Genomic DNA, 11,483 nt, shown 5'->3' with positions numbered 1-11,483 from the left:
GGGGCAAAACACCTTCCTCATGAGATCGAAGGCCCCGGATCCAGAGTCGAAGAATCTCCCGGTTCCGAAGAAATGGGAAGAATCCCGAGACAGGCACGAAGGCATCGACCCGAGGACGGAGATCGATCCGCCGAGGCCCCGAGGGAAGAGTCGGAACCGAAGCGTCGGTTCGACTCTCGGCCCCGGAACCAAGGACAGATCGTCGGCTCCGAGACTCGGTGCGGATCCGATGGAGTCGAGGTGAGAGGAACAGACCGAGAAAGGATGGTCCTGGACCCGAGGGCTCCACAATCAGTAGATCAACCTCTTCCAGCTCCAAAGACTGGACAGGTCTCGGAGGAGGAAATGGATGGAGACAATGGAAGGCCTTCAAGTTTCGAGCACCAACTGGATGGAAACCAAATAAGTTTGGATAGGGCGAATGCTCCAATAACTTCTGCACCACGATCCACATCGACATCGGAGAGCTTAGAAGAAGAACGGGTCAAGGAACCGAAGACGGGCCGACCTCAATAGTGTGAGGAGGGAGCTCCATCACGGTTCCAAGACTCGAGGCTCGAACTGACAACAGTTGAACACTCGGCCCGAAGTCTGTGGAACCGGTGATCTAACTTTACTCGAAGAGCTTGGAGCCGATGACTTGGGCTCCGACGTCTTCGATTCCTTCGAGGATTTGGATGCCTGGTCTGAAGCATCCAGAGCCTCCTGAAAGGAAGGTTTTAATAACCCCCTGTCCATGAGTTTCCTGCGCCTATCTGTCATGACCCTCCCACTAAAAGAGTGACAAATTGAACAGTCCTCTTGTAAGTGGAGAGGGCCAAGGCAGTAGACACAGGAACTATGGTGGTCAGTAACTGACATTTTTTGGCCACACTGGCAACGTTTAAAACCTGATTTAGTTTTCTCAGACATCTTGAAGAAAAAACAGGTAAGTGAAAAAAGGTCAAGTCCAGTAGAGAGACAAATCCAGTAAAAAATGTTGAATCCGATATAAAAGTCAGTCCGGTTGTCAAAATCGAGTAAGGGGTGGAAGGCCCCGAAAAACTCTAACAAGTTAATTAAACTTTAACGGTACCGAGAATTTCTACCTTACCACACACACATACACTATGTCACTAAATAGTACTTTTCGAATAATTTTTTTCTCAAAATTAACAAAAATAAAAGTTATTTCTTATCTGAAGTTGCTCGAGCTCGATCCCAGTGATGCGAACGCAGCAGCGGCAAACTAGATCTGAGGTAAAGGCAGAGGGGGATTGTGGGTATTAGGTTGTCTCGAGCTTCTTCTCGATGCAGAGCTTGCAAGCGGCCGACACGGAGCCGAGGATCGGCTCCGAACCCATGTGTAAGAACAAACGGCGAGATTGAACACTATCACATATGGAATTAAACTTAGCCTAAGGTGCAGCAGAACTGTTAACTAATGAATTCCCATGAGTTATTACACAAAAGGTTTTGAAGATGCTAATGCTACCCCTTGCCTTACAGGTTTCATCTAATGCTCTGACTTGCATTAATACATGATCAGCTATAGTCAGTCAGTATGACAATGCAAGGCAGTACTTAAAAACTGACACGCATTACACTCTAACTGTAATCTTCAGAAAGTCAAAGAAATGGGATGCACTTAGAAATGACTGCAACACTTGGCATGCTACCATGCCATCTGATTAGTTCTTCTCTCTACACTAAACTGTCACCTTGTGCTAAACACTTAGTAATATGTTAATCGGGGTACTAAAATGCTGAAATAAATCTGAGCTGAATACAATCACATTTATCACTGGCAACATGAGAGAATTTATGCTGAAAGCATTACATGGATGAATCTTCATCCTAAATTATAGAATTTTACATGCATGACGTTCATTTTAGAAGAGACACTTCCTGAAGTAGAAAGAAACTCCTTTGAGGTTGCATTAACATCTAGTGCTTATTATCTGCCCCACAAAATTTACTGTTGATATCTTGCTGAATTTCTGGGCAGCATTTGAAAATAAGAAAACACAAAATACATGTATAAAACATATAGATTAGCACTAGGCTAACTGTATTTGTTGGCCCTTTTAAGCTTAGCTGATTATCCCATGTGAGAATCAAACCATGAACCTTATGCTTGTAAGGTAAACACCTTCACCATTATGCCAACCTCCCACCCTACTACCCATTTACCATCCAATAAAAATAGATAAGTAATATTGTTAACATTGTTTTAACTTATTCAGAAGCTGCTGTTAAAAAATTGATAATTAGTAGGGCACATAAAATACTGCAAGATAACTATAAGAATCAGAGGTGGTTAGAAAATATTGGGAAGAGACCGGAAAACAATTTACAAGAGAACAATGAGAAAACAGATATATGGTTCCCAAGTATGTAACAAAGTCCAGAAGGTTTAATATTTTTGTTTGAAAGTGTTTGCATAGGTATTTTTATACCCACAAGCAGATTTTTTTCCTCAGGTAGATAGCAAATATTGGAAGTGGGATGAGGAAGAAAGAGAACTAGGACCATACTTTTGGGAGTTTAATGAGTTGGCATATTTAAAAAATTCCCTACAGAGTACTCTGTCAGAAATATTGGGTAAATAATTATTTTGAGCTGGGACACAGGATCTTAACTGCCTGGGCCTTGTTTAAGTTTAATTCTGTTAGCTGCCAAAAAAGCAATTACTAAAAAATGCCCAAAGTCTAAGACAAATGTATTTGAAATAATGAATATTATACAAGAGATAAAAGAACTGAATAGGGATATTTAGAAAAGTAAAGGAGTAAATGGCATATAAATAAAAGGAATTTGTGGGATTATACCACACTACAAACAAAAGATAAGGAACTTCAATAATTGACTTAGTTTCTTAGTGCCTTTCCATGGGGATTCAATATCTGTCAGCATGGGAGGACATGGTTAACAAACCTTACTGCTCTGAATGGTGTTCTGCACCCATCTCCCCTAAGCTTCCAAATGTTAACCAAACATTATCCACCTCCAGTTTTAGGCAATGCCAAATTGACAAATTTATTGACAAAGCAAATAAAATCCAAAGAAATCTAAAGGTGTTGCTGCTCAGTGCTAGGAACTTAAACCAGAAACTAACTCCATACTCTACAAGCTCTCATCACTCTGGAGAATACAGAAATCTGTGCAGTTAGTGAGATGTGGTTTAAAGCCACAGAAAGCATGCCAGTAGGGCAAGGCTTCAGTGTCATCCACAAATTTAGATCATCAGCTGCACAGACAGGGACAAAAGGTTGAAGAGTCTCATTCTATATTAGCAACAAGCATAACACTAGGTTGTTTAAACAGGACAATGCCTTGGAATTTATCCATGTGCAAATCACCATAGACAAAGTCTCAATTCAATTTCCTAGTAAGCAATAGGTCACCCCAGATGTCCCTAGAAGCCAACTGCTCACACCTAGACCTACTGGAGACACTCACCATTAAACCAAATACTCTAGTCACTGGAGACTAACTACCCTTCTCTAGACCGGGAAACATACAATGCCTCATACTCACAGGCACAACGATTTATGGATTTTATTAACATAAATACCCTTGACCAGATAGTGGGCACACCCACCAGAGGTTCAAACATAATGGACTTGATAATTGCCAATATGAGAGAGCACGGAACCCCCACCCCTCCAATGTCACATCCTCACTTGTGAGGATGGATGACGCAGCTGTTTAGTTCAAAACAAAAATCAACTCAGTAGTTAGGAACTATTTCAAAGCAAACTACATATTAAGTCATAGCTCATCAAAATTCAATGCTGCTCTCAACTCAGAGATCACAGCAACCTATGCAGAATTGTTCATAGAGACCCTGTGCAACCATGTAAATGACTGTATAGAGAGACTGTTGTATCTACTAAAAGTAAACCCAAAAAAATTCTAAAAACAAACCACACTGGTGAAATCCTAACCTTAGTAAGGTACATAACAAATGGAAAAAAATCATGGCTAAAATCAGGAACAGCAACGCCCACAGTGATAGAAGCTCTCTAATTAAACTAGACCACAAACTAAGAGGACAAAGTCCAATAAGGCCAATTACAAGATCAGGTTAGCCTGAAAGGCTAAAGACAGCCGCAAGGCCTTCAACAGCTATGTCTAAATCCTCAAAGGCAGCACACATTAGTGCGCTGGACTAATGGTCAATAGTGCCACCTTCCCTGAGCAGAGCAACATAAAGTTGCTAGCTGACCCATTTCAAACTTCACCCCCTGTCTCCCCCCACAAAGTACCTACTAGTGTAATACCCCAACTATTAACAGGCAGTAGATTTGCTAAGGTCAAAAACACAGCCTTCACTGGGCCCCCAATAATATCCCAGCATGCCTCCTAAAGAGCTTGAAACATGGCTTGTCAGGACCACTTGAGTCACTTCAACTACAGCCTCAAAATAGCCTCTGTAACATAAGAATAGAGGACTACAACAGTTATCCCACTTCACGAAGGTGATCCATCAACCAATCCTTGAAATTACACAACTATTAGCCTGACTAGTTTAATGTGCAAAGGTATAGAAAGAATTATCATGGAAATAATCAGACATAAGCAACCTTCAGACACTGGACCCAACAAGAGTTTGGCTTTGTCACAGGAAGGTCAAGCCTACTAAACTTGGTGGACTTCTTTGAGTAGGATACCAAGGCGATGGATGAGGGGAAAATGGTGTATACTGATTATCTGGACCTGGCTAAGGTACTCAATATAATACTCCAACTCTGGCATATTTGACAAACTCACCAAACTGGACAGAAACCCATGCATAACTCACTGGACTACCACCTGGTGCACAGACAGGACCCAGGAAGTCAGGATTGGTGATAACACCTCAACTAAGAGACTGGTCCACCAGTGGGGTACCTCAGGGTTCTGTGCTGAGACCACTCCTATTTGGCATTTACTTCTCGGAGGTAAATGCCAATGTCAAAGGCCCTTGGCTAACCAAGCTTGCAGATAACTACAAATTGGGAGCTATCAAAGACATCCCCCGTGACGCAAACATCTTACAAGAGGGGTCTAACACAGAGAAATGACTGGTGTCAAAGTCATGAATTAAATTAATGGCGAGAAACGCATTATAGTGTCATTTGGGAAACCACTACCCAGGTTAATTACTCCATTGCCAAGACACCCTTAAAAATTGACCCGGTTGTCAGGGAACATATGTAGGCAGTAATCTGGCCTTTGACAAACATGCAGCCAATTTAGGAAGAAATCATTCTATGTCACCCAACTTATAAGGGCATGGCATTCAGGTCCAAGGAAGCCATAATGCCATTTTATTTGGGCCTTATCAGACACATCAAGTATAATGCCCACTTCAACATGTGCCTGTCTAAACACATGCAGTTGGAATGCCCACAAAGGTTCCTTACTAGCAGAATCCAGGGTATAAATGCATTATCCTATCCAGATTGCCTTCATGCACTCACTCGTCTCCTACAGGTTGAGAGGTGATCTAGGACTGGCATAAAAGGCATCCATGGATCCAGCTCTGCTGGGGCTTTTGCACATCTGCTGAGTGAACACTAGAACCACTAGCTTCAAGGATTTAAATTTTGCTTGTGACATTAATAAGACATCTTGGTGAGACAGGTACGTGTCTCAGAGGATCTTCATGCTCTGAAACAGGCTCATCATCTTGTTAGAGCACAATCCATTCATAGGAAGCCTAGCCAAGAGTTTAGCCCATGTATAGACTTTGTGGATATGCAGCAGTCCCAATCAAGGCGGGGTCCGAGATCACCTTGTATACCAGACAGAGGTCACCTCTGAGGAGTCTGTATGAAAGAGTAGAGGGATAGGGCTTTTAGCCTGTGTATGGTAGCTTTTTGAGGCCCTGGATTCTTCTGGTGAGGAGCCTCTGTGGTCTCTCCAGCTGCTGCATGTGCTTTATGAGGTACATGAGGAATGGGGTGTTGTACTCAACACAGGGCCTTATAAGTGAAGAATACAGGGATGTTATGGCCTCCTTGTCCCTGGATGAGATACCCTTACTTATGAGGTAGGCCATGTAGAAAGCTTTCCATACAATGGAAGCAATGTGGTGGTCAAAAGTCAGGTTGCTACCAATCTGGGTGCCCAAATCCCTCACGACCAACTGCATGCTTAGGACGTTATTAATGTGATAATTTGTGGGGACATCAATCTCCGCAAAGGGGATGATTATGCATTTTTGTTGTATTCAGCTTGAGGCCATGTTTCCGGCATCAGTCATTTGTTTGGGTGAGACCCTCTTGGAGGATGTCCATGTCACTAGGGGAATTTATGACAGCTCCCAGCTTGCAGTCTTCTGCAAACTTGGTCAGCCGTAGCCCACTGCTTTTGGCCTGCACTTCAGAAAAGTATATCCCAAATAACAGAGGCCTCAAGACCGAACCCTTGGGTACACCAATCAATATATGGGTCTACTGCTTGAGGTGGCTTCCCCTATTTTGATTAGGTGGGTTCTATCAGTGAGCCATTTAGCTACCCATCTGGTATCATATGGACTGATGCCTAGTTGAGAGAGTTTATCTATTATACCAAAGTGGAGAATAGTGTCAAAGGCTTTGGCTAGGTCAATGTAGATGGTGTGCATGGTCTTCCCCTTGTCCTTGGCTTTGGTGACTTATCAAAAAAAGAGGACCAAATTTAACAGTCACGACCTCCCCCTGACTAACTGTGTGGGATCGAGTATTTGGAGGTTGCCAATGTCCTTGTTAATGAGGCCCATGATAATCTATTCCATGGCCTTGCAGATCAGGCGAGTTAGGCTGATGGGTCTATAATTTCCCAGGTCAGTGGATACTCCACCTTTGTGTAAAGGGATGATGGTGTCTGTCCTCCACTCAGCTGGGACAGGGTGCCTAATGGTGCTGCTAGTTCCTGCCCGAGTACATATGGGATGCAGCCTGGGATGCTATTGGGTCCCATGGAGGCTGTACTTTTTTGCCTTTGAGAGAGCAGTGATGATTTGATCCCTAGATATAAGGGGAAGGGGGCAGGTTCTGGGAATGCCCTGTTTTACTGTTGGGGGACAGCCCTAACCCTATTTAAGCATAACCTTGACCAATGGATGAGAAATCAGAAATTCACCCTGGGTTTGGCCCCCATGTCTTTGATAGACAGAAACACAGTAAAGTTCAAACTAACATACCCCCTATAACCTCTAGAAGCTTCCTAACAAACTCTCATAATAAATGCCCATGATACATAGGGACACAATTAGGTTGGGTTGCATAGCTAGGTTTACAAAGGCCCTGGTGGTTGTTAGCCTACTATATACCTATGAACCTATGAACAATACATGCAGAATATGTTCAGAAGTAATGATGTTTATGGGAAGGCAGGAGCTGAACAATTTATGTAATGTCAGACCGATGACAGCTATAAAGAAAAAATGTGATATATAATATATGTAAAAGGGGAAAAAAGTTAATTTTTTTTTTTTTTTGTTAATGTATGTTTGTCTATGTCTTAAGTGATAATTTAATAAAGGTATTGAAAACAACACTGTGGCTAATTATTAAACACCACAATTAAAGATAACCACTCTGGTCATGATCTATTATTCCAAGAGCACCTCAGTGCAAGGTGGTACCATACAGTGAAGCTTCTAGCATAAGTAGTGCTCTTGGCACAGTACAGGTAATGCACACCTCTTTATGGATGAAGGTGCTAATGTATTACAGAAGTTAAAAAGTGGACTGCTTGGGTTTAATTTAATTTCACACTGGAGTACAGCATGTTAGTGACGGTACATTCACAGAGAAATTACTTTACACTTCGTTCTGAAACAAAGAGGAGGTAAACTATTAACTATGCAATCTACTTCCCACTGGACCAACAGTTAATGAATCCAAATTGAAGATATATACCTGTACATAAGATAAAATGCACAATGGGCATGATTTCAGTTTCAGTACAGGACTTTAAGCAAACAACAGCGTCGGTGGCTGGCTGTTGTGAACTTCTCTAATTTTTAGAGTGGGTTTTGAGAGAAAGAGGAGTCCCCACTCCAGTCTGACACAATCTAAGATGAGGACTGTGAATTCGAAGTAATTTACCTTTGCATTCTTTACACACAATCATTTCAACATCCCAGCAAGTCTACTCAGCTGATACATTTTCAAACAGCATAAATTTGCAAATTTTCATAGGATGAACTCACATAGATTCAATTACTATGTGTATACAATACAGAACACAAGCATTACGAGATGAAAGCATCCGAAGAAGCCTCGAGAGAGACACCCTCAAGGGTAAGCTGAACACAGGTGCTCGGCAGCTTAGATGCTTAGCCGTGGAGTGCAGAGGAGGATAGGTCCTTTATGGGGGAGGAAAACTGGCTGCTGATGTGGCTGTCTGGGTAGACAACACCTTCCTCATGGTCGAAGGCCCCTGGGTCCCAGTGAGGTATCTCGGTTCGAGGAAATGGGAAGAATCCCCGAGACAGGCACCCGAGGCATCGGCGAGGTGGGGCAGAACCGATCCCGAGAAACAGAGAGCCCGAGAGGGAGGTCGGAACAGCTATCCCAGGTCGACTCGGTCGGAACCAAGGATGGATCACAGCTCAGAATGCGGATCCAGCCAGTCCCGAGACAGATAGAGCAGGCCGAACGGCGGTTCTGGCGCGAGGGCTCCACAATCCCAGATCAGCCTCTTCCGGCTCCGAAGACTGGACAGGTCTCGGAGAAGAACAGATGGAGAGATAAGGAAGGCCTTAGTCTAGAGCACCAACTGAGAGGAGCCGAGATGGAGTTTGTTTAAGGCCCGTATTCTCCGTGCTTCTGCACCACCCTTGGTCTATGTGCCGGAAAGTGTGGTCTGGAAGCGTCGAAGGAATGAAGAAAGGGAGCCGACCTCAACAGTGTCGGGGGAGGAGCTCCGTCACAGTTCGGTTTGGCTTCGGGCTCGAAACTGACAACAGTTGAACCTTGAACAGAAGTCTGTGGAACTGTTGAACGGTGTTAACTGAAAGAGCTGGAGCCGATGACTGGGCTCGGCGTCTTCGATTCATTCGGAGATTTTGATGCCTGGTCTGAAGCATCCAGAGCCTCTCCGAGTGGTTTTAGAAGACCCTATCCATAAGTTTCCTGCGCTTCTATCTCTCATGACCCTTCCCACTGCACAGAATTAATGCCGTAAATTGGATATCACAGTTATTCTTAAATCTAAGAAGGTATACCTGAATTTGGCAAGACACCAAGTACAAATAATAGTGGCCCAGAAATGCTCAACAAAAACCATTCTGCTAATATGTACCAGCATTTGAATGGCAAGGAAGTCAATTACAACTATTTTGGTGGCTATATAAACAAATTCTTTAACAATGTTATTGAATTTTCAAAGTTAACTTTAAAATGTATTTTTTCAGTCAAAAATAGTGCAACTACTTTCAAGTCAGGGGCTACATTTTATCAACTCAGTATGAAATGATGACACTAAACACCCATAGTACTTGTAATTTCCAGTTGTAACAAAGGAAACAATGTAAAATAAACTATAGGAATATAAAGACAGATCAATTATTCCTTTCAGTACCAAAGTAATAGAAAACTTCTCTCAGAAGATCTTATTTCCTTACTTAATATAAACAGATACAAACAGGTAATTTAATAATGTGAATGAAGCATCTGCTTACTTCATACTGATCCCCAGGACACAGACGTGCAAACCCAGCCAAACCTGCAGAATAAAAAGAGAACAGATCAGTTTATACTCTTAATGTGGTATCACTGAACTCATTTTTCCTAGGACCAGAATTACATTTGTCATCTTGTTTTGGTTTGCATCTTGTTTATACATCATCTTTCTCTTTTTTAATTTAGTGAGTGAATGATCGAGAGTGTGACAACAGTACAAAGGTCAAAATGCTAACTACAATGCAACACATATTTACCCGATATCAGTTCATCTGTGCGGGGACCCTTCTCTTGTGTGTCCTGCTATTGTGATATTTTCTTTCTTCAATTCAGTAATTTTTTATTGAAGCTCCTGTTGTCAGGGACATACCCACCCATCTAATAAGCACCAATCATAACATTGTGTATTACACTAGGAGAGGGTATGCCTTACCCCCTGAATTCAACCAGTTTGCCCCAAACACTGAGCCAGTATATTCTTTCAGACCAAGATAATGCTATATACCTACCCAAATATCTAAGGACTACAAAAGTAGGTACTGCACAGATATGCCATTTAGACGGAGGACAACAGCAGAAGAGGCCCTAATGATCAACTGATCTGGTGCGTACATACCCATCATGCCTGATATTGGTTTATACAGATCTAAGAGTGAAAAACAGCAGGAAGGCAGAATCTGAATGAAATTCAAGAATGTGAAAATTCAGCTGTTCACTTTCTGAAGCACCAAACTAAAAAATGAGGCCCAGCTTCTGGAGTCATGGACAAAAAAACAATGCTTGATGAATGTGTAAACAAATAACGGACTGGTCTTGGCAGAAACACTTGCAATGGAAACATTTTTGAAACAAGTTCTCTAAGAATCTAAACCCCTTAAGGAATTATCTTTGACAACAGTATTTTCAAATGGGTTGTTCACTTCCTGATAAAAGACAATGCAGTTAGCAATCCACTCAATCACCATATTAGCAGAGGGATCAGTTCATTTTTGTCTTCACAGGTCTTGCATAAATGCGTTACAGCCTCTTTGAAAGGGCTATATGGCTCACATTTTAGCAAGCAAAACATGCCCTCCCTGAGAGTCAGTTTTAGTTATTCTTCCTTATCAAGCAAGGCGTTTAACAACCCAGCCCTCAGGGTAGGAGCTAAACACATATGGGAACTGCAGCTTCCAAAAAAAGAAATAATCAAAATATTTCACGTGTGATATAAATAATAGTTAGGCCCCTTCCCTGGTTCATTATGATAGCAAGCACTAAGGTCAGGTCTATCAAAACAACATCTAGAAGAGGGACATAAAGAAGCTACTTCTCTCAAGAATTTGATCTACAAAAACATGGGGCCTACATAGCAGGTCCTTACTAGTATATAGCCAGCTGCACATGCTCAGTACACCCAATCAAATGTCTTTCATCTTTCTGAACAAACTTAGTTTCAGGATTGTACGGTCTTTAAACAGTGCATCAGACTTATCTTGGCTGCAACAATTAACTCATCCATCATCCTCCATGGAAACAGCACAAGAATAAAATTCTAATGGGAAGACAGAAAACTATGAAGAAAATAACTAAATCATCTACTACTATGCCAGATATGAAGGTGTGTATAATAACTTGCATCATTCTTGTCCTCAAAGTTTAGTTATAATAGAAAAGCAGAATACTGAGTTAGGAGCTCAAACCATGTGAAGAGGCCCTGGGCCACCACCTTTGTGTGAAAACTGTAGCAAAACTTCCTCTTGCACTGGAAATGCAACCTAACTCTTAATGCTTGGAGAACCTAGAAAGTGTGCATTAAAGATCTAGTTAGTGTTTCACATAGGACTGGAGAGACTCCTCAAA

At 42.1% G+C, this 11,483-nt stretch overlaps 1 protein-coding gene across 5 annotated transcripts in view; it reads right to left on the bottom strand.

Annotated features, from left to right (window-relative positions):
• RIPOR2 (RHO family interacting cell polarization regulator 2) overlaps positions 1 to 11,483 on the bottom strand; it is a 3,249,967-nt gene that overhangs the window by 1,295,546 nt on the left and 1,942,938 nt on the right. For all 5 annotated transcript variants that reach the window (XM_044067082.1, XM_044067086.1, XM_044067083.1 and 2 more), the window contains one exon: positions 9,641 to 9,684. In XM_044067082.1, coding sequence (XP_043923017.1) covers positions 9,641 to 9,684 — 44 coding nt within the window. The remainder of the gene's footprint in view (positions 1 to 9,640; positions 9,685 to 11,483) is intronic.

The sequence above is a fragment of the Protopterus annectens genome, chromosome 3.part1 (genome assembly GCF_019279795.1).
Source record: "Protopterus annectens isolate FY-2018-M chromosome 3.part1, PAN1.0, whole genome shotgun sequence".
NCBI classification, from domain to species: Eukaryota; Metazoa; Chordata; order Ceratodontiformes; family Protopteridae; genus Protopterus; species Protopterus annectens.
This window is presented reverse-complemented; position numbering and strand designations above follow the sequence as displayed.